This window comes from Tricharina praecox (genome assembly GCF_024521635.1).
Source record: "Tricharina praecox strain CBS 144465 chromosome Unknown BZA05scaffold_5, whole genome shotgun sequence".
In the NCBI taxonomy this organism is placed as follows: Eukaryota; Fungi; Ascomycota; class Pezizomycetes; order Pezizales; family Pyronemataceae; genus Tricharina; species Tricharina praecox.
The window spans coordinates 449,087-472,534 of record NW_026250407.1 but is presented as its reverse complement, the minus strand read 5'-3'; the positions used below and the strand labels follow the sequence as shown (position 1 = coordinate 472,534).

Genomic DNA, 23,448 nt, shown 5'->3' with positions numbered 1-23,448 from the left:
AGCTGGCGGGAAGTCGCGTTCAGAACGTGATCCCTTGCACGGTAGAGTAAAGCCACTACTTTTTGGATTTACCCGCTCGCTCGCTCGCACTGGGATCACGATGACTTCAGTTTTACTTCATATTCTCCTTCTCCTCCCCCTCTTCCTCCTCCCCTTCTCTACGCCGGGCTCTTGGTATTTAAGTGCTCTACTCCTACCACCGTGGTATACTAACAAAGGAAACGTCGAAACAAAATGTAGTCACCAGAGCTAAAAGCCAAAAAAGAAACAGACCCAACCTATTAAACCCAAGGGAATCCAACCCGACCAAATTCACAACTCCATGCAGCCCAAGCGAAACCCAAATCCTAAACACCCTGTTTCTCCACGGTCTCCAGCAGGCCCTTCAGCTGCTCTTTAACATGTGCATAGACACCGACGGGGGAATCCGCCGCATCGACATCGACGACCTTCCCCAAGGTCCTAAAGTGCTCGACGACGGGATAGCTCGTCTCCTTGAACGTACGAAACCTCTTGCGGATGCTCTCGATATTGTCGTCGGTACGGCCGCTCGTCTCCCCGCGCTTCAACAAGCGCGCTAGCATCACGTCCTCGGTCGTATCGAAGAACAGCGTGAACGCGCTCGGACACACCTCCTGCTCGAATTTGTACGCCTGATCAAGCTTCCGCGGGAACCCGTCGATCAGGAATTTACTCTTTCCCTGCGACTTGATGGCTTCCTTCATGGCGCTCTCGAGGAGCGCAACGGTCACTTCCATGGGTACCTGATTTTATCGTCAGCAGCCGCTCGCTCGCTTTACTTTTCTGACTTGTGGAGATGGAGAAACGTACGATCTTTCCCTCGCGGATGTGCGTCTTGATCAGGTCGCCGAACTCGGAGCCCTGGCGGTTCTGCTCCTCGCGGAGGAGGTCTCCCGCGCTCAAGTGCACGAAGCCGTAGTCCTTGACGAGATTTGCGCACTGCGTTCCCTTGCCGACGCCTGGGCCGCCGAGGACGAAGATGACGGTGACATCGTTCGGCGAGAAAGTGGGGACCTTTTCGGTCGGGGCTTCGACCTGGGCGACGGCGGGCATCGGGGCGAAGAGCGAGGCGTCGAGGAACGGTGGGTACGAGTGTGGTGGTGGCAGTGGAATGTGGTAGTGGTTGTGGCCGAAGTGCGTGTGCGGAGTGATGGTTGTGGTGAAGGGGTTGGACGAGAACAACACCTGCGGCGGCAGCAGAAGGTGTTGCGACAGCGATGGGTCCGGATCGGATTCGGTCGAAATCAGGCTTAAGCTGGAACTCTGGCTCGGTGAGGGACTGAGGTGTGGTGACGTTCGCGTCCAGAACTCCTGGCGTCTTGGCAGCTCGCGGCCACCAGCAACGATCATGCGGCGAATAAATACAGACGACATGTTTAAAGAGAGTCAGATGGCGGATATCGGACAGAAGGAAACGGGCCGGTCGAGGGTACGCAAAGCAGCATGAATCGGAATATCTGTCACTTCACAGACGACGGACGCCGGCGGTAGTTATAAGCTGAGGAGAGCACTGGTACCTATCTTGGAACCAACGGCAAGCATGAATGGCAAGTACACGGTGCTCTGGCCAATCCCAGGCCACAGCCACAGCGCGGAGAGTGGAGGACGGGTCTCAGGAGTCAGGAGTGCTACTAAGCACCCTGCAACGCAGTTACCCCTGGCGTCTGATCTCCTTCTCCACACATGCTACCCTAGGCGGCGCCCGGCGGTGTGGGCTGGGGCTGTGGGGTACATCTGGAGTATCTAGCCCGCTGCGGATTGGTACTCAGACAGCGCATCCGTGTCTGTCATTCCTGGCGCTCATATGATCACTCCTGGAAGTCAGCGGCGGTGCGACTCGGCCGGCAGCTGATGGCAGCAAACGACTGAGACGGGCACTGCACTGTGCCAGTCCATGATACTACGTACAGATGGACAGTCACAGAGATCTCAGGCCTTGCGGCGCGATCAACGGGCTGCAATTCCGCCCGCTGAAGAATGGAGCCTGGTGAAGCGAGAAGGAGGAGGAGGAGGGTTCCTCAGGGCAACAAGTATTGGGCAGGTACTCGATCGATACTTTAGGCAGATCCTGGGGTTGTTCGTTCCCATCGCTTTGGAAGTTGGAACAATCGTTCTTCACTTCTGGCTGATAATAGTTCTTCATGCACTACGGCGCGCCGCAGCCGCACCCCCTTTCCACCTTTCCACCATTAACCAGCAGCTCGTGCCTCATTGCTCCTGCTCAGTGCTCGCGCTCATCTCCACCGCCGCACTCAGGTCACACCCACCCACACACACAGCTTCAGCTTCAGCTTTCGCATCACAACCAAAACGCGTACATAGAAACATCATACCCACTCATGTATTCGTTTCGTTTGCACTTTTCTTTGATATCTTTGATACCCGTCAGCGAAGCAAGCGCTGCAAAAAGGTGACGGGTGATCTAAGCTCTTGCAAGGCCTGGCCATCTCCCCGCTTTTCGCCCGTCGTGATTGCGGGGAGCCGGGGGACAGGGAGCCGGGGAAGTGGATCTCGGGACGATGGTGGATGTATGTGGATGTGGATGTGGATGTGGATATGATGTGCTCGGTAGATGATGTTTCCTACATACGGTATTCTACGTACATACTCTACACAGGGCGGATATGATAGGGGATGGGCGGATGCTCCGGGTGCGGGGGCGCGGGGTGATGCTTTGCAGCTTTGCAGCTGCACACACTCGATGCGACGGAGATGAGGGAAATGAAGCATCAGCATCATCACGCGTCGAACATTCTGGCCCTGTTCGAGAAGAATCGTGCTTACATGTAATGTATGTGCGAGTACTTATCATGTCGGTTGCTATCGGTGTGGTGTGGGGCACTGGGGCTGGCTAGGTACCTATGTTAGCCGCCGCTGGCAGGCAGCGTCGGGCGTGGCCGAGCTTTGGTTCGTTTCGGCGGCGGCTAGTTTGGCGCCGTTGGAGACGGGACGTCCCGGCGCTCGCACTGTGATTGGCACATATAAGTAGATCACGAATCACGAATCACGAGCACCCGCGCACTGTGATTAGTATAGGCGCTAGCAGAGTAATCACCGATCACGAGCACGAGCACGAGCACCCTTGCACTGCACTGCACGAACACACCTGGCGTCCGCGGTGAGGAGTATTTGTGCCTCCATGGTTGGGCGATACGCAAGGGATCCATCGCAGCGACTCGGACTCCTGTGGACTGTACTGCAAATTACAAGGTAACCTGTAGGAAGGATGCCATCGAATCCAGAGTGCGCATCCACCGTCACTACCGGCACTACATACTCGTTCCGCACACAGCCCCATCAGCGTGGATGGCCCTTCCTTGCCCAGCTTACGCACTGCACAGTCTGCACTCCCATTACCATTCCCATTCCCAACCAGCAAAGCCATAGCACAGTAACGCTGGATACGGTAGGTAATATGTAATCGCAAAGTCCGAGTCTCCAATCAGGTAAGTACAAGTAGGTAGGTGGTTACGCGCGGCTGTGCAGCGGATACGTACTTTACACGCCCGCGTACTTAGTAGAGGCCGGATTCGGAGTAGAGTCTTAGGCGCCGTTTCTGGTCCCTTGGTAGAGTACCTACTGCGTGTAGAGGCGTTGATCTCACCTATGTACTCTATAAGGTACATACAGAGACGCTCTACTTCTTGAGAGCGTTGAGAGTAGGTAGCGAGTGATCTTGAGATATGTCCCATTTTCAAAAGAAGTTAAAGATAGGACTTTCGCTAGTTGGATCAGTGATTCTTGCTGCAAGTTCTTATTACATATCCACCTGCTATCACGGCTCAGAGATTGCATCATACCGTCTTCGAGTGTGAACTTGTGGACAAAGATGATTTCTACGGCGGAGACGGAAGGAGTTGGGAACAGACATGTCACATGTGAAACGAGTGATGATGTAATTAGAATAAATACTGATTAAAAGCCTCGATGTTCTAACACTCTCACAAGTTGCTCGATGGCTGTCTTCATACCTGCGAGACTCCTCTCAATTGCCTCCACCCTATCCACCAAGCGAGATTCCACTGACTCCTGAGGTGGTCCACTCCGCACTCCTCTAATGCCTGCGACACTCCTCTCAATTACCTCTACCCTATCCGACAAGCGAGTTCCCAGTGACTCCTGAGGTCTGGCACCCTGCACTCCTGAAACACGAAGCAAGATCTCTTCCAGCCTGTCCATCTTCTTCCCCTCGATCGCCTGGAACGCATCTATCATCTGTGTCGTATCTTGCCTCATGGCGTCCATAATTTGATCCGTAACCCTCTTCTTGAGCTCTGCAGGATAGTCATGCCGGCCATCGGCTCCTTTCCGCTTGTTATCGACACTCCCTTCTGCGGCTTCTGGCTCTTCCCTCCTCCTCTCCGAATAGAGGGTCCTCATCGCGTCCCGCACTTTACTTCCTTCCCGGATACGCTGCATTTCCCCCTCTTGCATGGTCATTTCCCGCGCCACTGGCTCTACCCTCCTCTCCGGATAGATGATCCTCATCCCTTCCTGCAGTGGCCTTGCTTGCTGCAAACGCTCCTCTTCCACCTCTTGCATGGTTCTTTCCCGCGCCACTGGCTCTACCCTCACTGGCTCTCCCCTCCTCTCCGAATAGAGGGCCTTCACCCCGTCCCACACTTTACTTGCTTCCTTGAAACGCTCCTCTCCCACCTCTTGTATGGCCTTTTGCAGCGCCGCTGGCTCTGCCCCCCCCTTCCCCGAGTAGAGGGCCCTCATCTCGTCCGCCACTTTACCAGCTTCCATCCAACGCGCCGCTTGCTCCGCTTCCTGCTCCTGCTTTGCCTGGGATCTCTGCGCGGCAGCCTGAGCCGCCACCTCATCCACCAGCACGATCCAGCGATCCACAGCCCGGTCAAAATCTCCATAGTTACGAGTAGCGGTAGCGCTCTTCGTCTTCTCGCGCTCCTCCAAGTAGAGTCTCCTCTGCTTCGGCCAGCGGTACATGAGGCCCTTCACAGATACGTCGAATCCCGTCTGGGCCGCAAACATGGCCTGGATCATATCCATGAAGCTGTCCTTGCGGCGCGCCTGCACGTAGTCGGCAAAGTGGTCGATGCACAGCTGCACCAGCTGGGTCTTGACGTCTTCGTCGCGCATGCTGATGCGCTGCTTCCGCTCCCCCAGCTCCTTCGCCGATATCTCCGATACGTCGCCATCCTCCCTGCCACCACACGACGACACGTGCGGACTCCGCGCTTCCGGCGACGCCGAAATTGTGTCGCTGAGTATGATCGGCTGCTGATGGCTCGACTGATGCTGACTCGGCGGCTGCTGGTTCGGCGGCGGCTGATTCGGCGGCGGCTGGTTCGGCGGCGGCTGGTTCGGTAGCAGGTTGCGGTAGCGCTCTCGTTGCTGCGGCTGCGGCTGCTTCTGCTGCTTCTGCTGCGGCGGCGGGAGGGTAATGGGCGTGGGCAGCTGGTAGTCGGACGGCGGGGTGGATGGTGGCGCGGAGCGCACAGGGTTGGGTGTTGGTGTTGGAGGAACAGGGTCCATTGTGTTGAGCTGAGCTGCCTGGAACGAGACAACGTGAGATCGGATCGGGTCCATTCGGGTTCAGGTTCGGGTTCTATTCGGGTTCGGGTTCTATTCGGGTTCGGGTTCTATTCGGGTTCGGGTTCTATTCGGGTTCGGGTTCTGTTTTTCGCTTCGGTCGGTCGGTCGCGACAAGTTTTCGAGGGTTCGTTCGTTATCGTTCGTTCTCGTTCAGTTCAGGGGAACCGAAACGCGGGAACGATGCAAGGGCAAGGGCGTGGGCGTGATCTCTCTCGGCGGCGATGTCGAATAGCAATGCTGCTCGTGACTACTACTCGCATACCTAAACTTAACTGAACTGGCGAACTGAACTGGCGAACTGAACTGGCGAACTGAACTGGCGACGGCGGGAGTTATGATGCGTCGAAGTTGGAAATGTGATTGTACCAGTGGCACATAAAGAAAATTTTGCAAAAACCCAGCTGCCGAAGTTTACTAAAAGGTCGTTGACGTTCATGGAATCTGAACCTCCTTTTTGTTCTTGTACACTAGATACTTGCTAAACTCCTTTTGTTACCCTGCATACATGATGGGTAGGAGGCGGGTTTGTTGGTGGGGACGTGCACAGAGGATAGAACATCCCCACATATATAGTAGAGTACCTATTGGCCATTGGGTCCTGGATGATATGGAAAAAACCGTGTGGAGTGGGGAGAAAGAGAAGCGGCAGCGCACGACCGTGCCGATCTGTGTCTGGAACGGATACCAGCGAAAGGTGGGGAGAGAGAGAGATCTTCAATTTATTTCACATGCAGCCTATCTAAACGAAAGGTGGAGTTGTGTACTGTACTCGATATAGTACCTCACTCCTCCCTTCAAAAGCCCAAATACCCGCGCACTTCCGCGCTCAGCGCCGGCGACAGGTTAACTACCGCATGTATGTGTGTACTTTGTGCAAGGAGGAAGCCTTAAGTTGTAACCGCCTCCAGAGCAGTTGTATGGGACCATAGTTAGTCCCAATAAGGCTATACACTAGCCCGATACAGCGAGATGAGTGAGATATGGTGAGATTCTGTAGAGATTCTGTGTGGAAAGCAACTGCCTTGGCATTTACGGTGGAATGGAGGCGGTCACGACTTACCCTGTATATTGTCACCATACTTGATTTTTGAACAACATCATCCGCGAGCAGACTTGGCTGCAAAGGCCTATAGATTCCGTATGATACTCAATGCAAACGCTCCATCTTCACCCAGGTAGGTATATTAGGTAGGCAGATAGATAAAACCACTCACCAAACGTTCGCCCCTATGACTCAGGTTGTGGCGGTATCAATTCGGTCAGCCCCTCCATTGCCGCCCTAAACTTCTCCTCTACCAACAGATTCACCCTCATGACCGCATACAGATGTCTGACGGCCAACGGTCGTCCCTCCGACTGGGCGAAGCATGCGGCCGTCCTAAGGAGGTTCTTGATGGAGCGGCCGTTGATCTCGAACTTTCCCAGTACGGCGAAGACTTCGGGTGTCCAGCACTTCTTGTCGATGTCGATGATAGCGGCGTTGGATTCGAGGATATTCCGCCATATGACCTGCCGCACGTCGTGGGAGATCTTTTCGAATGCCAGCGTGATGTGGATGCGGTTGTAGATGGCGTCGTCGAAATCTTCGTGCCGGTTGGTGGTCAGGAAGAGGATTCCTTCGTAATATTCCATCAGCCGTAGGAACACGGAGACGATCGCATTCTGCTCGAGATTGCCGGGGGTTCGCCGTGACATCCTATACAGCTAGTCAGTTTTCAATGCGCCTGACTGATAGGTACTTATGTGGTGGGTGCACGCACAGGACATCGGCCTCATCCAGTAATACCAGTGCTTTCCATTTATTGCCCATTTTGAAGATGCGAGTGATCTGCTTCTCCATCCCCTGTATCTCTGTCGAGAGCTCTCCGCTCGAGATTGAATACAGAGGCCGTCTTGTGTGTTCTGATATACTCTCTGTGATTGCCGATCAGCTCAGTGCCTGCGAACCCACTGGAGTTATGAAGAGGAGAATATATTATACCAGCCATCAGAGTCTTGCCCAGTCCAGGAGGGCCATGCAGCAGGAATACAAGTCCTCTGCCCTTGCCCTCCACTATGTCGTCAAAGGTCCGTACTTCATTCTTATGCCCATCGATAAGAGACTTGACGAGATCTTTCTTGAATTTCACCATCTGAAGCATGTCGAACGCACCATCCTTCCATTGTATCTCGGTGAGCATGGGCTCCTCGATTAGAAAGAAGCCCCATTTCTTTGACCGGAGAGGGAACCCAGGGATCCGGGCAGGACACCGCCAGTACTCGTCATCCGTGAGTTCTTTGTCTTCTTCGGGCTCGGACTCGAGGTTTTTGGCGGTGGAATCGATTTCCTCTGACAAAGGGTCCGCACCAGCAGCATCCGCAGCTGATACATGAACCGGTTCGGAACCGGCGACAGAAATTTGACCATCATCCTCGTCATCTGAGAGATCGGCATCTTTTGGGATGCATGACGCTCCATTGGCCTGATCGGCTTCGTTGGTGGGTTCTGGAAGAAGTTTCGGACGGTACAATACGTATTCGTCCAAAAACGCATCATTGTCCAAGATGATTCGTTCGTTCAGCTGAAGGAGATGGGAACGGATTAGCAGGTACGTAGGGAATCATTCCATAGTGCCCCACTAACCAGAAAATCGTTCCCGAAGGGATTTTCACACAGTCCGTTGAATGCCATGTGCCGAGGACTTTTCACCAACCGCACCCACTTCTTGCCTCTCTCGATCAGTCTTTCTTTAAGCTTCTCTCCATCTTTCCAGTACTTGAGGGGAACAACAGGAAGTGACTCGATATCCCGGATACCGTTGAACGGGCGGAGAATTCTTCGATCCTTTGTCTCTCCCAGACGTGTGCCGTTGTAGCCTATCCCAAGACCAACAGCCATGAAATTTAACTGAGCAAGTTTGAACTTCACAAGACGACGGATCGTGACAACTCCATCGATGTTGAAGACGACCAGCTGTCCCGGCTGGAAAATAGTCCACACGATTCGCCAGGATATTTTACGACGGGAAATTAGGTACTTGTGTTCTTTTCGTATGGATCTTATGCCGTCGTCCGTGCGGATGAAATCCGCAAGTAGCTGCATCTCATTTCCGAGTTCTGTCGATTCGTGCTTGAACCTCCGGATCTTGTCTCGCTCGTAGAACAGCAGTTGGTACGGCTTTGGGATCAAGATCGGATTCGCCTTCAGGTCCACTGCTCCAGGGAACTCGACCATCTTCTGCAGTTCTTTCTGCAGCCGCTTGGACTGTATCTCCATGACCACCGAAAGCACCGTGCGTCGATCATCATCCAGCGTCCGCCGAGTTACAATGGCGTATTCGCCGAACTTCTTGGCCGGCGGCCCATTCTTCTTCGATTTGTTCTGGGACGACACGAATTGACTGGTTCTCAATACTTCCGATCCGCACCAGTTTATGATTTCGGTCAGGTCTTCGTGTGCAATCTTGGTTGTTGGCACTTCCTCGTCGGAGCTGCTGGAGTCGTCCGAGCCGTCTCCAGGGGCCGCAGCAGGTTTTGTAGGAGGTTCTCGTTGCAATACCGAGCGGTATTCAGCCATAGTCGTCATTCTGTCACCTGTGTTGCTGTGAAATTCGCTTCGTGTTTGGTGCGGGGTGTTGGATATGGCAGCAGGACGGTAGTCGTGGTCACTGGTAGTTTAAACTAGACGAGTGCTCTGGGGATCAACCAGATATTAAACCTTATCACGCACGCACGCCTTTACCTACGAACTGGAGGTGGGGATATTCGAGACTTCGAAGATGCTGCAGCCTGCGCCTCGTCACGTCAATAGCGTATCGTCCTCACAGATGTGAGGATTTTCAGCTGAGCACCTTCGTGAACGGGATAGACCTTATCGGCGATAGACCGCCCAGCGGCGCTTGTCCGTCTGAGACGGCACATTATCGGATGCAGCTGAGGATTGTGGGGGTCTGTTGTCAATGTGGTATTGGTTGGCAATGCGATGTGCTTCTAGAGCCTTGCGAGGGAAGGAAGTGTGTTTCTCATTGGGTCTGACGCAGACACACCTCAATTATAGAAATTATTCGCACAAAAGTGCGCACAATGCTTGGTTGCCCGCAATACCAACGTAAATCGACGTGTCCACCATGATACGGCCAGGTCGCATACAATCCATGATGAAGCGAAGGAGAAAAGGGGTGTGCGCCTCGATGTCGGGCGGGGATGGAGCACCTTTTCAAGAACTACCCCAGGTGGAAGACGATCAAAGGATTTTTGGACTCCACGTAAAGAGAAGTTAGAACCGCCCAGGAAGAAAGAAGGCCAGCCCGCCCCGAGGCTCTGTCCTCGGCACATAGAATGCGTCAGCGAAGGGCCGCACAAAAGTCTTGGAACTGCTTGCGGATGAGCGGTGTAGTTAGGCAGTGCTAGACTTCCTGGTGACAACGTGTGTTAGCAGCCGACCCGCCGCAGTGGTGGTGGAAGAGGAGGAGGAGGCAGCCAGACTCCAGTGGAAATCAGGTACGGAGGAGGAAGCGAAAGAGGAAGGCCGGGCGGTGCAACCCACTGCCTTAATGATTCCGCAGCGGCAGGCCGGGGGATGGTCGCACGCAATTGATGACGGGGAAAAAGAAAAGAAAGAGTAACTCCGCAAAGCTACGAACCAGATGTGTTATATACCCATAGAACGGTGTCATACGTCTGTCATTACGGTATTAGGTCTACCCAAATACCAGCTCAAGCTCCGACTTCTAGGATATTGTCCCACTGATCTATTTTCCCGTTTGTTTGAAACACTTCCCTGTTAACTCGATCGAGGAACCAGCAACCTCTCTGCAAACAATACCTCTCAGAAACCTTGCGATAATCCCCATGGCTTCGACACCCACTCTGGCGGCTCCTGGAGGTCTGGTCCCGGTCCCGATTTTAAGCTCGATTCCCGCGGTCACTTTCGCGAGCTCGCATCACTCGCCGCGGTCGAAGGTACCACGGCGGCGGCAGCTACCCACACCATTGGGAGTAAACGCTCTTCCAATTCCCCCTACAATACCGCCTCTTACGTCTTTGGGACGGCTGGATGCGGTCAAAGCGAAGTTCATAAACTTTGTCGGAAGTCAGAAGAAGAAGCCCGTCGAACCCGCAAGCCATGCATCGGCTGTTGGCATGCTGAACAACGAGCAAGTCCCACGGGCCCAGAAGCCTAACATCAAAGAGGAAGACGTCATGAAGTGTGTCTTAGAGCATAAAGATTTTAAGGTGCCCTCTAATATCAGAAGGGATATCGCCCCGAAGGATTTGCCAGCCTTTGATCATCTGGAGCACTATGGCGTCACCGACGACCAGTCACGCGAGCTGTGGGAGAGGGAAGTACGTCGCTTGGTGAGGTACGCCAACAATAGAGAGGAAGAATTGCAGTTCTCCGATGATACTCTGTTCAAGGATGACTCGGGCTCGCCGCGTGCATACCGTTGCCTTGCAAATCTGGCCGACCGCATTTTGGATTGTGATAGGATCAGACGCCACGACAATGAGTTCCTCCTTCTGAAGCATTGCAAAGATCTCCACGTCAGCCAGGCATACGAGCGGGACCGGAGGTTTCTCTGTAGATTCGAGACCGGTTCCATGGACGACGAAATGACGGACGAGGAAAGCCGCACTGCCATATTCTGTCTGGTGGACTACACCACGGCGGTCTTCGCTCGCTTTTTCATTCAAGCCGCTTACAGTGATGAGTGGGCACAAAATTGTCTTGCAATCCTGGCTACCTGGTCAACAGCGATAAAGATCATCTCCGAAAAACCGGCCGCTTTTTCTACCGTGTCTTTGGACAGAACCGAAGAGAAGACCGAGTCCGACAATTCGAAGCGGAAACTTCCGGAAGTGGTCGGAGGCGGTCCTGGGGAGAAACGAGATATTGAAACCATGGATCAAGGCCTCAAAGAGTTTTATATTGCCAAGAAAAAGAAATATAGGCAACTCGAAGACCTGGTGCAGTATCTGCTTGCCAGTTTGACGGAACAGAGGATTGGTTGTCTCACCAAATACGAGATCTGCTCCATTGTTTAGTAAGCATATACTTGGCCATTCATCCAGCCATTGTACATACAATCCTTACTGATTTCCATAGCGAGACTGGGCTCGAGGGCTTCCAAACACTGCTTTTCAGGGACCGCGAGGGAGAGCTTCTAGCCACTTCGGACCCGCCCTGCCTGAATATCGCTCACTCGGGTTTTGCTATTCTGGACAGAACCGTGCAATCCCTCCGGAGAGAATATACTCGCAACCCGCCTTCAATCGCAGGTACTACCACTTCCACGCTACAGACTAAGGTTACCTGGAGTTATAGTAGCGACATGGTAGGCCATGAAGATGGAGCTCCTCACAACCCTTTGGACCAGGGACACACTCCGGAACAACACTTGCCTCTGGAAAGCATGAGAAATATCATCACTGTCACAGTCGCACTTCTCATAACATCTCCAATGATTGTTTCAGCAACCATTGACATAATCAGGCTGATTGCTCTCACCAATGTCGAGAATCCGGACGAAACGATTCGACCTTATGAGACGACGAAATTCAAGGCATTTTTCCGTATATACACCAGCGACTTTGAGAATGCGGGGGGCGAAAAAGGCGGTTATGTTTCAACATTGTCCAAAGGTTTGATGACCAGGGACAAGCTCCTTTCTGGGCCGAAGATCGCAGCTATTTCCGGTTCCACTCGATTCATGGACACTACCGTGTCCTCTCGAAATGCATCTGCGCGTGTCAATGCCCTCAGCATCAGAGATGCGAACGAAAGGATGAATGAATGGATTTTCGATCAAAAAGCCGTAATAGTGAATTGTCGATTCTACGTATGGACCGTTATCACTTCGGCTGCCATTCTTGTGGTTGGTGGTCTGGCCATAGGCTTCACAGTTCGCAACAGAATCGTGGCAGTCGATCCTTTCAATATTACGACTGTATGCCTTCCCCCCAAGTAATCCTTGTTTAACTCGAAGCTGATGAAATATATCCAACAGTACGCCTGGGTTCTCGCCGCCTTTCTTGTACTGATCTGCAAAAGCGTCAGAGTTGAGACCTGGTCGTGGCGAGACTTTCTGAACTTCACGGTGCAATGCAAAAGCATCAGCGAACTCCACGACGTCACCGGCATTCCCGAGCAACTCATAATCGCCAAACTTTTGCACGAGGAGCGCACGACGATCCTCCACACGCGTGGGCCCTACAACTTCGCCTTTACGAGACGTTCCGACGACGGCTTCTCGATCGACGTTCCGCTCACCATGTGGACCATGTTGCTGAGCGGATTGATTATGGCACAGGTAATGACTCCGCAAGGCTACGCACTCGTCTGTTTGGATGTGAGACGTGGAACCAAGTACTCGTGCGTCGGTCACCAGGTGAGCTCAGTGGACGCAAAAGAGAAGTTGGTTTGTCTCGATCCGACAACGTCACAGAAGCGGGGTACTGGCAAGCACCATCTCTTTTCGCTTCAGAAGAAGGAGATAGATTGGATGAGTGTGCAGGGCCTGTTCAACATGCCTGACGCAGAATTTGTGTGAGATATTCTTGGCCGGCGTTTTATACTCTTATTTTGGTGGGGGTTCTTTTCAGGAGTGGGTTAATGTTCATGGGGCGTCTGTTGGCAATATCATTCGTTTTGGCCGTTGAAGGAGTGAGACTTTGTTCATCATTTTTTCCATATGTTGGTGGACACGAAGGAGGTCGCATTTTGGCGAACGACGAGTGACTACAGCGGAAGCCCACCTGTTCCATATTTGATCGATTTCATTTTACAGTACATACAGACCACTAGATCCAGCCGAAAGTCGATAACACAGGCCATGGACGATATCAAATCTATGTAGATACACTTTCCCCGAGATCAGGTTCTCTATCCTCCAACAAAATACTCCCAAGATCCTGATATCTGATAGGTAGGCGTACGTACGTTGTATCAGACAAACACATTATGTCACTCATTCGTCGAGTGAGTGATCGGTTATCGCACGAAGAAAGTATTGAATCGTCATACGGTACAGTAGAGTGAGTAGAGAGAAATATCAAAGAACAAACAGAACGTATACATCCATCAGACCATCAAACCGGGCGCCATCCACTCATTGTACCTGCCGCCATGCACATCCACCTCGTTCATCATACCATTAACCTCCTCCAGCTCCTCCTCACTCAACTCCACAAGCTTACAATTCTCCTCCACCCTATCGACGCCTGTCGCTCCGGGCAGAGGAACAATCGTCGCCTTGCCGGGCTTATTTCCCTGGGCCAACACCCAGGCCAAACAGACCTGCGCCTTGCTGCACCCCTTCCTCTCGGCAATCCTATCCAGGTTCTCGACGATCACCCGGTTCTTCTCGAAGTTCCCCGGCTGGAAGCGGTCGAAAATCTTGCGCATATCCCCATCCTCAAGATCCTCCGGCTTGGTAAACCTGCCGGCCAAGATCCCGCGGCCCAACGGGCTATACGCCATGATCGGGATCCCGAGCTCGGCACACGTGTCGGCCACGCCGCCGGGGACGAACACCTCGCGGCTCCAGAGGCTGACCTCCATCTCTACGGCAGCGATGGGGTGGACCTTCGCCGCGCGGCGGATCGTCTCGGGGCTGACCTCACTAAGGCCCACTCCGCCGATCCTGCCATCCTTGACAAACTCCGCGATGGCGGCGACGGTCTCCTCGATGGGGGTATTCTTATCGACCCTTGCGCACTCGAATATGCTAAGGAAGACCTTTCCGTCGAGCACGCGCAGGACGTTCTCGACGGAGCGGCGGACGCCCGTGCGGTCGCCCTGCGACGTCAAGTGGTCGCTGGTAAGGTCCGCCCCGCCCTTGACCGACAACACCACTTTTGCCGCGTCGGATGGGTGCGCGGTGAAGTACCGGTTCAGAAGCTCAAGGTTCGCCGTGCGGGTGCCTGGCATCCCGTAGAACTCGCCCGCGTTCCAGCAGTTGGCGCCGCCCGCGAGCGCGGCGGACATCGCGGCGAAGGCTTGCGCGTCCGGAGTAGGCGTGGGAGTCCAGGTGAAACCCATGAGGCCGAAGCCGATGGGGCCAGTGGGCTTGGAGGTGATTGTGGGCATTTTGGAAGGTTGTTTGGAGGTTTGTGATGGGCTTGGAACTGGATTTGGTGTGATAGCTGGTATTTGCGGATGTAGTGGCTTGGGAACTGTGGCGAAGTCTGATATAGTTATCTAGTTTCATCAAAGTCACCGTCGTAAACTTTTATATATGCATATCGCCTACGCTCTGGTGACGGTGTTATCGGACATCTGAAAGACTAAACTTGGTCCTACACTTTCCTGCAGGAACCGAAGTGTCATCCATGGAACATCACAACCCTAATCCTCTGGAGTAACGAGTCTGGACCCCCGGAGTTTGATCTAAACTCCGGCACACCCGTTCCCTCCAGGAGGGATGAGGGGCAGCCGGAGATTAGAATGCGGGGGGACGTTGAGGAAAATCGTGGACTTTAGTTCCGAGCCTACCATTGCCGTTTCCCCGAGACGGCAGACCGAAGTTCGGAACTTGCGACCGGGCCGGGATCGGGGCTGGTAAGTCCTCCAGACTCCAGAGCACCGACCAGCGCAGTTCATAGACGATGACTCGACCGATTTCGCACCCGGAGATAAGCGAGTACCCCCAACGCCCCCGTGGTCAAGTTATGAGTACAGACAGGATACCCAGAGCGACCTGGACAGGTCGTGTGCGATCGATAGTACCTGAATCCTGAGCCCGTTTGTTCCGCAGGAACCTGGTTGAGCCGTTTTCCATCCCGGGCCCCGGCCACACGTTGTCCGGACTCGACGCCCATTAACCCCTGGGCCGCGCCGGGCCGAGCCCTTGGATCCTCCCGAGTCACCACCGGGTTCCCTCGGCCGGTGTCGCGGACTCGGACTCGGAGTAACACTTACAACTTTCGGCACTGTGCCTACCGGGCTTTCCACGGTGGGTCTGCGGCCGTATGTAGCTGCCTACATCCCGCCGGGCCCGAGAGTAAATAATTATACGACCACGGAATTCCATCCATCCATCGGGCTTCAACTACGCCGCGACTTGGGCCGGGGCCGGAGCAGTGTAACCATTCCCGACCTACCTACGTCGCACATGCTCTCAGTCTGTTGGTACTACCGGCCGGATATCTGCTATGGCCGACTGGTGTGCGGCTTTTGCAGTCGAGACTCGGGACTCCGGGGACGTCGTTCGGCTATACTTATGGCCCGTCCCGATTCTCGATTCCCGATATCTCCGGAGCCTGGGAGTGAGTTTCGGGCCTCTGGAGACGACGGGGACTGATACCGGAGGTACCTAATGCGCTGTTTCTCCGACTGGCTGCTCCAAGCATTAGGGATGGTTTATCTATTTCACATATGGCGGGAACACTGGCGATTAGAATCTATGCACCTTCATTTCTCTCGCGGCACTTCGCACAGCAGAATGGTCCAATCACTTTCATTCGCACGAACTTCCAGTCCATAAACAGCGTCTCTAGCAGAGATAAAAACAAGCAATTCCATGATCCATCGTCCCAAAGAAACTTCCTTCTACGCCCTTCTCCTCTTGACTCCCACCTCAACACCAAGCGGCTTCCTCAAGAACCCCTCACACGTGTTCAACTCCGCGCCGGGAAGGCCCTGGAGCTCTCCCTCGGCAAACTTCCACTCCCAGCCACTAAACACCGTCGCCACAATAGTCGTCATCTCGATCTCCGCCAGATTCTGTCCGACACACGCCCTGGGACCCGTCGAGAACGGGATGAAGCTCCTCTTCTGCAGCGCGGTAAGGTCGAACCACCGCTCGGGAACGAACTCCTCAGCGTTCTCGCCCCAGACCTCGGTGGAGTGGTGGATCGTGTACGCGGGAACCGAGAGGACCGTTCCGCCGGTGAAGAATTCGCCGCAGACGGTTGCGCCCTCCGGCGGGACGAGGCGGGGAAGACCGAGCGAGGAAGTCGAGTGGATACGGAGAGTCTCGTTGATGACGGCGCGGAGGTAGGGGAGGTCCTTTACGGCACCATAGCGGGGAATTTCCCATTCGCCATGGGGCGAGAGGGCGGCGTCGAGTTCTTTCTGGAGGGTTTGGAGGACGCCGGGGGTGCGCAGGACCCAGAACATGAGGGAGCAGAGCGTGTTGCTAGTCGTGTCGGATCCGGCGATAAGCATGGTCAGGGCTTCGGCTTCGGTTTCCTTGCGGCCGAGGGGGTTGCCGTCGCCGTCGCGGCCGTCCATCAGTTTCTTGAGGAGGTCCTCGCGGCCTGCTCCTTTTCCATGGTCCAATCGCTCGCTGACACGTGCAATGGCGATACCCGCGAGGTTTTCGACGGCTTTGATGCCTTGAGTGAAAAACTTGTCCGGGATGTATTTGGCGTATTTCTTGACCCAGGGGACACATCCGAGCGTGCCAGATACCTCACCGCGACGGTTAAGGACTTCGATGGCGGGAGCGGTGGTCACTTTGCCGGTGCGCGGATCCTTCACCGCCGCCTCGTCTTTGCACGACTCGAGCATGCCGAAAGGTGCGCCAAAGGTCAAATCTATATATCATCAGCCACACACTCGCAAGTGAGACCTCCCAGCCCTCATACATACCCGAGATGATATCAAAAGCCAGGTAGTTGAAATAATGCAAACAATCAAGCTTGTGGAACCCGCCGGGCAGGTCTGGGCGGTCCGACATCTTGTTCCATTGTTTCGCCAGGAGCTCGAGGTTGTGATGAATAAACGGCTCAAACTGCAGCACGCTCTTGGTCGAGAAAATATGTGACACCGTCTTACGCTTGCGTGTGTGCTCGGCGCGGTCACGGGTGTTGAACAGCCCGCGGGCGATAGAGACAAAGCTGTCGTAGTACTCACTTCACCAGCAACCCGTCCGTCAGCCCGCCCGCCCTCACGATAGGGACAGTTATTAGGGGGATACTCACGATTTCGTGAACCCAGTTCCATGACCGTAGATGGCCGGAATGGCGGCGGAGTCGGCAACGGAAACGTGCTTTGGCTGAACGCGAACGAATCTTCCGTACTTCTCGTGGGCGGCGTGGACAGCGAGGTATCTACGTCCGCGGCGGGCCTGGTAGAAGAGCCAAAATTCCGAGAAAGCGGCGGGGAACGGGGAGGGAAAGCGGCGAAGTTTCTTGTCGTCGGCGAGGTATGGAAGGAGGTAGTACAGCACTGGGAACAGCGCAATGAGGAGGATTGTGAACGCCATGGTGGTGATGATTGTGCTGTCTGGCTGCTGGACTACGAGATGTAGATGTAGAGGGTCTTTATGGAATTGGAACCACCGCGCACCGCTAGCTACCTCGGGAGCGGCACCAGACGGACGTGTCAGGCGGGGTATAGGGAGGGAAGGGGCCTCAGCAACGGTTCCCAGGGTTCAGATAATGGTTGTACACTGCGTCTGCTCGGGGCGTGCCGCGTGCCAATCGTGATTCTGCAGCTGTTTTCGACAAGATCAAACCCTTCCATGCAGCTACAGACATCGCGATTCTAGCTTGTGGAAAAAGCGGGTCGCAAGCGGGATGTGGGGACCCTCGGCGGAGCCTATACGGTTCATTCGGCACCAGACATGCCGGAGTGCATCTGTGGGGAAGAAAGCCATCTTCGTCGTCGTGAAGGTCGTGAAGGATCGACGTCGAGGCAAACATTTGGCATCATCGACGCTAGAGTAGAGTACGGTAAGCACCGCAACCCTACCCCACACCTGCAAGGAAAGGAAGGCCGGCTCATCGGAACGTGAGCAGTTCCACCAATTGGCAAGGGTGGATTGTATGCGCCCCGAGCCCAGGCATCGCGGAATTGGTGGTTGTGCTCATGGGTGGTGGTACAGGACGGACGTTCCGCCGGGATCGACGGAGGGGACACGGGAGAGCCGCCTTTTTGCGGGTTGCTTCCGTGATGACGTAAGGCAAACGGTGCCGAAGTGCGTATCTACGGGATCACCATTCAAAGTGGAGAGGAAGTATCTATATACCGGTGCCGTATTGCGTGGATGCTGTGATGATTTTGTTCTGTTCTCGCGCGAGAGATTCTGCTTCACAAGATAATAGGAATTGGAATTGACAGTGATGTCTGAACAGGAACCTATGATGCCTACAACGTGACTGGCCACTGGATGAGTGCTGGAAAGTGTCTCGCTTGAGCGAAATATGGGGCTGGCCCTGGGCCCGCAATCATCGGACCTACGCTCTTTCCGACCGAGGCCCGAAGAGTGCAGGAGGAGTAGCATCGGCGAGATTATAGTTAAAGGCAAGCAGGATCTAGAGCTGGTGGTGTCGGATCATATCCGAGCTTGAAGTTACGAGACGGAAGCAGCCCAGAGCGTATACGACATCCCCCAATGGCTCGTCCGAAATCACATTTTGCGTACATCAGTAAAACACCAATTAGCCAGGCAGAATATTGCTTTTCAAATTCATCCACAATCGCAACCGCGCATACCAGTATATCAAAGCAACATAACAGACCGCAAAAGCAAACTCCGTACTCCCATGACCTTGATCGATGTCCCAGCATCTGCTACACCCAATCCAAGCTAACCTTCCGGGCCTCCTCCTCGCCCAACTCCATATCCAGCACTCTGTTGAGCAGCATCTCCTTCTTAACCCACGCCTCCTTCCTCTTCCCCTCCAACTTCGCCAGAGCATCCGTGAGGTCCTGCTGTTCCCTCTCGGCCCATGTCTGCTTCTGCTTCAGCAACCTCAGCAGCTCCTTCGGCGGGAGCTTTTCCTCATCGCTGTCGTAGCCGTCTTCAGCCCCGTAAAATGCGGGTGCTGAGCGATCAGTCCTCGCGCCTCCTCCAGCTCTTGCCTTTCTCGGCGCATTGTGCGGGTGTAGCGGATGACTCTTCGGTACCGGATCGGAGGGGCGCAGGGCCTCCGTCTCGTGCACAGTGCGCATATGTTTCGCCAGGGCATCTGAGCGGGTAAAACTCCTATCGCACTCTAGCAGCGCGGCGTCGCATTAGCGCCCGTCGTTCCTCCCCCCATCCAGCGTTGTATCGGAGCAACCTACCCGGCAGCGAGCAATAAAACGGCTTCTCCTTGGTATGGCTCCTCATGTGCGCGCGGAGCGCATAGCCACTCGCATGTGTAATCCCCTTGCGCATGCAATCGTCCCACATGCACGCATACGTCGCCTTGCGCGTGCCGATGTGCTCCTCGTGTATGTGCTTGACGAGATCGTCCATGTTCCCCATGTCCGCGAGGCACCCGTCCCAGCGGCACACCGAGACCTGCTCCGCGGGGCCGTCGTCATCGTGCGTGTCCGCAGGGCCCGGCGAGCCCGGAACCGAGCCGCTGGTGTCCGATGAGACGTCGGAGGATAGCAGGTCCGGGTGCTCGTGGTCAGACGAGTGCGGAGAGCTGAAGGCGGTGGAGGCCCGGCGCTTGGGCGGCGGGGGGGAGGGCGAGGAGTATGGCGAAAGTGGGGAGGAGGGCGTCGACATTGTGGGTGGCGCGCGCGCGTGGTGTTGTCGGTCGCGTGTGGTTCGGTGGAGGTGGAGGTGTTGTAGATGGTGGTGGTGCCGGTGGTGCTGGCCGAGGGAACAATGCAAGCTGGCGCCGCTTACAAGCGCCTCATCGCGTCGCGTGTCTAGAGTACATACGTTCACCGAAACCACGGCCGCGACCACAGCCACAACCACAACCACAAGCGTCCATTCAAAAGTGGCTCAAGACGATCTAACTTTTCTAAATTCAATCCATGATGGGATTCATGGATTGCGCTTGTTTGTTTTTGATTATTTTGGCGCGGTTCTACCGAATTATGTAGTATGCTCATGCGATATCATCTCGTCACAGAAGCCGAAAGGACCCTTGTTGTTTGTACTTATCGCACTTTCTTAAACACGGAGGATTGTATGTATTGTACAGCACTCACATTGAGGAATACCATTATTGTTACAAAGCTCTTAGTCGCCTGCCTCTCGAAATAAAAACCTCTCGGAAGTGCAGGAACCAGGCGAACCAACCATGAGTCTTTCCGGCCATAACTATAGTACCGTGCCCCAATCGCGGCCGCGAGTGACAGCACTCTCGAATCTCCACCGATTCTTGATCCCTTCGGAAAAACCGGCCACTACGTACAGTAGTACGGTACCCCACTGAATCACTGAATCACTGAACCACCGAACCACTAAATCACTAAACCACCGAATCACTGAATCGCCGAATCACCGAATCACTGAACCACAATGCCAGAGTGGACGTTGCCAGTTGGTGACAAACATTCAGTACCTATGTAAACCGTAACCTCAAAGGCAATGTCCAACCAACCAACCAACCAACCCTGTGCAGTGCATTGAATCGGTAAACCAATAGGCAAGTAAGTAGGTAAGGCCATGTTGCATGCATGCTGTCCCGCTTAGTTGCCCATGTCGTTCGTCCTCGAGGGCTAAGATAGTGATCACTGATGTGGTTGTTGAGCTCAGGGGGCAGAGGGTGGACCGTGGACTCCATGGATCCATGATCCATCACCACTCCGCAAGCAATACCTATCAGACGCTGACCCGGGATTGACCAAAGTGGGTATTGCTATTAAGAAACTGCCGATGAATTCAGTTGTGAGTGCTCTATAAGCTTTAGAAGGGAAAGCGGATTATTATCTATTTGTATATAGGTACATAAAAGAGGAAAGAGAAAGAGAGAAAGAGAAAATAATTCTTGAAGCAAATGGTATTATCCAGCCTTTCCAAATTTACAACGCAGCGCAGCATAACCCATCAACACATCTACAATTACTTACATACTGATGTACCTACCTAATGTACTTAGGAAGTATGTACTTTCTTAGATAATTGACCATTCACGAAGATAAAGAAGAAGAAGAAAAGAAGAAGAAGAAAAAGAAAACGTGAAAAGCAACCGAACTCCATTCATCTCAGAAACTGACCGAAAGACGCACTATTCCAACTCCAAACCTTAATCGACCAAACTGACCCAAGGTTTTAGGCCATGGCGGTCCTCTGCTCAAACACCGGTAAGGTTTCCTCGTCAATTTGTATGTCCTTCAACAGTCGTCCTTGTCAGCCTTGTTGTCCTCCCCATAGGTGGCAGGCGGCGAGGTAAGGGCTCCAGCATTGTCGTTCTCCGTGTCGGTGGTAGCCGGTGACAGCGCGGCTCCATTATTGTTGTCCTCCATATCGGTGATAGGCGGCGAGGTCGGGGCTCCAGTGTTATCGTCCTCCGAATCGGTGGCAGGCGACGAGGTCAGGGCTCCAGAAATGTCGTCCTCCCCATCGGTGGCAGGCGGAGATGGCCCGGCTTCAGCATTGGTATCTGCTGTCTCGTTCTTCCGTCCAGTCAGCATCGCGGCCTTATTCTCGTCGACATTCTCTAGATTATTTACCTTGGATTTGATTTCCTTTGCATGGTAGTTCACGGTTTTTTGGCCGGGGATCTTCTCGAAATCGAACTGCCAAACCAGGAATTTTCCATCCTGGCTCTTGGCGGTATACGCATTGACGACCTTGTAAAGGCCATCGTAGCGATACCCGGTCTCGGGCCCTAACGGGTTCTTGTACCCGCGAACTACGCGTACAGGATTTCCCGTCTGGAAGCTCTTGTGCAGGCCAGCATTTCCACGGACGAGTTCTTGGTCCTTACTCTGTGTGGCCGTGCGCAAGTTCTTCCTTTTCAGTTCCCGGCCACCCGCACCGGTGTAGGTGAACTTGTCGCCCTCATCGACATCCTCCGGGTATCCTGCGGACAGGACGACCGAGTACGCACCCGACTCTGGGCCCCCGAAGATTCCGCCGACAGGAGGAGGATGAACTCCGGCCGCGCCTAGTTTGATGCGAAACTCCCACACGTCGCCGATGCTGACGCCCGGGATCGCACCGAAACGCTTGCCGTCAACACGGAGCTTGGGTGTCTTCGGCTCCGGACTGTAGTTCTTAGCGGGATTCAGCGGGGCGGGATCGGTGTGAGATTCCAAACTCTCCCGGCATGCAGCCTGCACCATCACCCTCTTAGAGCGTCTGGGTTCTTGGTCTAGCACACGAGCCTTCGTAATGCGGTTGTTCCTACCTGACTTCTTGGAAGAAGTCGGGAGTACGGAGCTTTTGTTAGACATAAGCTGTTCAAGAATAGCCTTGCTCTGCTCGCGCTGCTGATTCCTGAAAATCGAAAATTTGAAACTTAGTTTCTTCGGGATCATAAACGAGCTTGAGAGGTATGAGGATGGAAGTTAGACGGATTGGGGAGCAACTTACACCCAGAGCTCGTACTCATTTGCGCGATTAGAGTCACCGCCATCCTCCATATCGACCACGTCCTTGATGTCCCCGCTGTCCTCGACACTTGAAAGGTCCTCCGTATCGGAATCGTTCTGCACATCCCCATCCTTTTGGGCTCTTCCCTTGTTGCCTGCGTCAAGCTCTTCCGACTCCACTATGACTGGGTCAAGCTCCATTTCGGTGAGGTCAAGCTCCATCTTGTCGGCAGACATTGTTATATCTTGAAGTTGTCTTGGGAAAATGCTCGGACTATCTGGTTATCTGGGACTCGTTGTCAATTCTCTATGCGCTCGGTAAGTAGTTCGGTCGACCCCCGGTCCATCAACGTGACTTACTTTCTAGTAAATGTCGAGCGCTGAAATATGGATGTTAATGCTGTCTCTGTTTATTCGGGTGAAGACCGAAGAGGCCTAAGAAAAGCTGTGGGATTCACTTCCGAAGTTACGAGGCTGTTGTGTTCTGTGGATGAAGAGTTGAAGACGGTGCGTGCAGTGGAGGGAGGAAGAGCTCAGCTGCTGTTAGAAGTACATAACAGCGGGAGGATTGTTGTGGTGCCTGCCGAGTGAACGCCTAACCGTTTTTCAATCCGGGACCGGGGTAGGGCTCCTCGCCATGGACGTATTATGTACTGCAGGGTTGCTTAAGTGGGATG

The 23,448-nt window shown here is 54.0% G+C and overlaps 8 protein-coding genes across 8 annotated transcripts; 2 read left to right on the top strand and 6 right to left on the bottom strand.

Moving 5' to 3' along the window:
• Nucleotides 1-5: 5 nt before the first annotated feature.
• Nucleotides 6-850, bottom strand: BZA05DRAFT_389552 (uridylate kinase). The gene has a single exon (XM_051482792.1). It carries the CDS (start codon nucleotides 756-758, stop codon nucleotides 348-350), a length of 411 nt encoding a protein of 136 aa, XP_051341976.1. The 5' UTR covers nucleotides 759-850; the 3' UTR covers nucleotides 6-347.
• A 3,092-nt stretch (nucleotides 851-3,942) lies between these two features.
• Nucleotides 3,943-5,607, top strand: BZA05DRAFT_389549 (uncharacterized protein). The gene has a single exon (XM_051482791.1). The coding sequence runs from the start codon at nucleotides 4,309-4,311 to the stop codon at nucleotides 5,353-5,355; it is 1,047 nt and encodes a 348-aa protein (XP_051341975.1). The 5' UTR covers nucleotides 3,943-4,308; the 3' UTR covers nucleotides 5,356-5,607.
• Nucleotides 5,608-6,639: 1,032 nt separating this feature from the next.
• Nucleotides 6,640-9,327, bottom strand: BZA05DRAFT_216918 (uncharacterized protein). Its single transcript, XM_051479664.1, has 4 exons — nucleotides 8,204-9,327; nucleotides 7,562-8,141; nucleotides 7,341-7,494; nucleotides 6,640-7,276 (listed from the first exon to the last, which is right to left on the bottom strand). Exons 1-4 carry the CDS (start codon nucleotides 9,143-9,145, stop codon nucleotides 6,808-6,810), a joined length of 2,145 nt encoding a protein of 714 aa, XP_051341974.1. The 5' UTR covers nucleotides 9,146-9,327; the 3' UTR covers nucleotides 6,640-6,807.
• A 1,374-nt stretch (nucleotides 9,328-10,701) lies between these two features.
• Nucleotides 10,702-13,109, top strand: BZA05DRAFT_333670 (uncharacterized protein; the record flags this gene model as incomplete). The annotated part of the gene is made up of 3 exons (XM_051480697.1): nucleotides 10,702-11,603; nucleotides 11,666-12,506; nucleotides 12,567-13,109. The coding sequence occupies 3 exons, from the start codon at nucleotides 10,702-10,704 to the stop codon at nucleotides 13,107-13,109; spliced, it is 2,286 nt and encodes a 761-aa protein (XP_051341973.1).
• Nucleotides 13,110-13,441: 332 nt separating this feature from the next.
• BZA05DRAFT_471763 (NADP-dependent oxidoreductase domain-containing protein) lies at nucleotides 13,442-14,832 on the bottom strand (the record flags this gene model as incomplete). Its single annotated transcript, XM_051487981.1, has 2 exons — nucleotides 13,654-14,832; nucleotides 13,442-13,470 (listed from the first exon to the last, which is right to left on the bottom strand). Exons 1-2 carry the CDS (start codon nucleotides 14,645-14,647, stop codon nucleotides 13,442-13,444), a joined length of 1,023 nt encoding a protein of 340 aa, XP_051341972.1. The 5' UTR covers nucleotides 14,648-14,832.
• A 1,026-nt stretch (nucleotides 14,833-15,858) lies between these two features.
• On the bottom strand, nucleotides 15,859-18,252 carry BZA05DRAFT_389538 (cytochrome P450 3A3). The gene is made up of 3 exons (XM_051482790.1): nucleotides 17,485-18,252; nucleotides 17,153-17,415; nucleotides 15,859-17,097 (listed from the first exon to the last, which is right to left on the bottom strand). The coding sequence occupies exons 1-3, from the start codon at nucleotides 17,766-17,768 to the stop codon at nucleotides 16,109-16,111; spliced, it is 1,536 nt and encodes a 511-aa protein (XP_051341971.1). The 5' UTR covers nucleotides 17,769-18,252; the 3' UTR covers nucleotides 15,859-16,108.
• A 681-nt stretch (nucleotides 18,253-18,933) lies between these two features.
• BZA05DRAFT_216887 (uncharacterized protein) lies at nucleotides 18,934-20,086 on the bottom strand. The gene is made up of 2 exons (XM_051479663.1): nucleotides 19,574-20,086; nucleotides 18,934-19,503 (listed from the first exon to the last, which is right to left on the bottom strand). The coding sequence occupies exons 1-2, from the start codon at nucleotides 20,004-20,006 to the stop codon at nucleotides 19,079-19,081; spliced, it is 858 nt and encodes a 285-aa protein (XP_051341970.1). The 5' UTR covers nucleotides 20,007-20,086; the 3' UTR covers nucleotides 18,934-19,078.
• A 1,091-nt stretch (nucleotides 20,087-21,177) lies between these two features.
• BZA05DRAFT_389535 (PUA-like domain-containing protein) lies at nucleotides 21,178-23,367 on the bottom strand. Its single transcript, XM_051482789.1, has 4 exons — nucleotides 23,132-23,367; nucleotides 22,773-23,057; nucleotides 21,908-22,676; nucleotides 21,178-21,850 (listed from the first exon to the last, which is right to left on the bottom strand). The coding sequence occupies exons 2-4, from the start codon at nucleotides 23,006-23,008 to the stop codon at nucleotides 21,569-21,571; spliced, it is 1,287 nt and encodes a 428-aa protein (XP_051341969.1). The 5' UTR covers nucleotides 23,009-23,057; nucleotides 23,132-23,367; the 3' UTR covers nucleotides 21,178-21,568.
• Nucleotides 23,368-23,448: the final 81 nt, after the last annotated feature.

Bases quoted from the DNA above. Each gene is read 5' to 3' on its own strand.
- BZA05DRAFT_389552 (XM_051482792.1), bottom strand. From the start codon at position 758: ATGGAAGTGACCGTTGCGCTCCTCGAGAGCGCCATGAAGGAAGCCATC.
- BZA05DRAFT_389549 (XM_051482791.1), top strand. From the start codon at position 4,309: ATGCCGGCCATCGGCTCCTTTCCGCTTGTTATCGACACTCCCTTCTGC.
- BZA05DRAFT_216918 (XM_051479664.1), bottom strand. From the start codon at position 9,145: ATGACGACTATGGCTGAATACCGCTCGGTATTGCAACGAGAACCTCCT. The intron at 8,142-8,203 runs GTTAGTGGGGCA...CATCTCCTTCAG, and splicing joins CCTTCGGGAACGATTTTCTG to CTGAACGAACGAATCATCTT. The intron at 7,495-7,561 runs GTATAATATATT...CGGCAATCACAG, and splicing joins GGGCAAGACTCTGATGGCTG to AGAGTATATCAGAACACACA.
- BZA05DRAFT_389538 (XM_051482790.1), bottom strand. From the start codon at position 17,768: ATGGCGTTCACAATCCTCCTCATTGCGCTGTTCCCAGTGCTGTACTAC. The intron at 17,416-17,484 runs GTGAGTATCCCC...TTGCTGGTGAAG, and splicing joins GGAACTGGGTTCACGAAATC to TGAGTACTACGACAGCTTTG. The intron at 17,098-17,152 runs GTATGTATGAGG...GATGATATATAG, and splicing joins GGCTTTTGATATCATCTCGG to ATTTGACCTTTGGCGCACCT.
- BZA05DRAFT_216887 (XM_051479663.1), bottom strand. From the start codon at position 20,006: ATGTCGACGCCCTCCTCCCCACTTTCGCCATACTCCTCGCCCTCCCCC. The intron at 19,504-19,573 runs GTAGGTTGCTCC...CCGCGCTGCTAG, and splicing joins GTTTTATTGCTCGCTGCCGG to AGTGCGATAGGAGTTTTACC.
- BZA05DRAFT_389535 (XM_051482789.1), bottom strand. From the start codon at position 23,008: ATGTCTGCCGACAAGATGGAGCTTGACCTCACCGAAATGGAGCTTGAC. The intron at 22,677-22,772 runs GTAAGTTGCTCC...TTCGATTTTCAG, and splicing joins AATGAGTACGAGCTCTGGGT to GAATCAGCAGCGCGAGCAGA. The intron at 21,851-21,907 runs GTAAATAATCTA...ACTGGACGGAAG, and splicing joins CAAAGGAAATCAAATCCAAG to AACGAGACAGCAGATACCAA.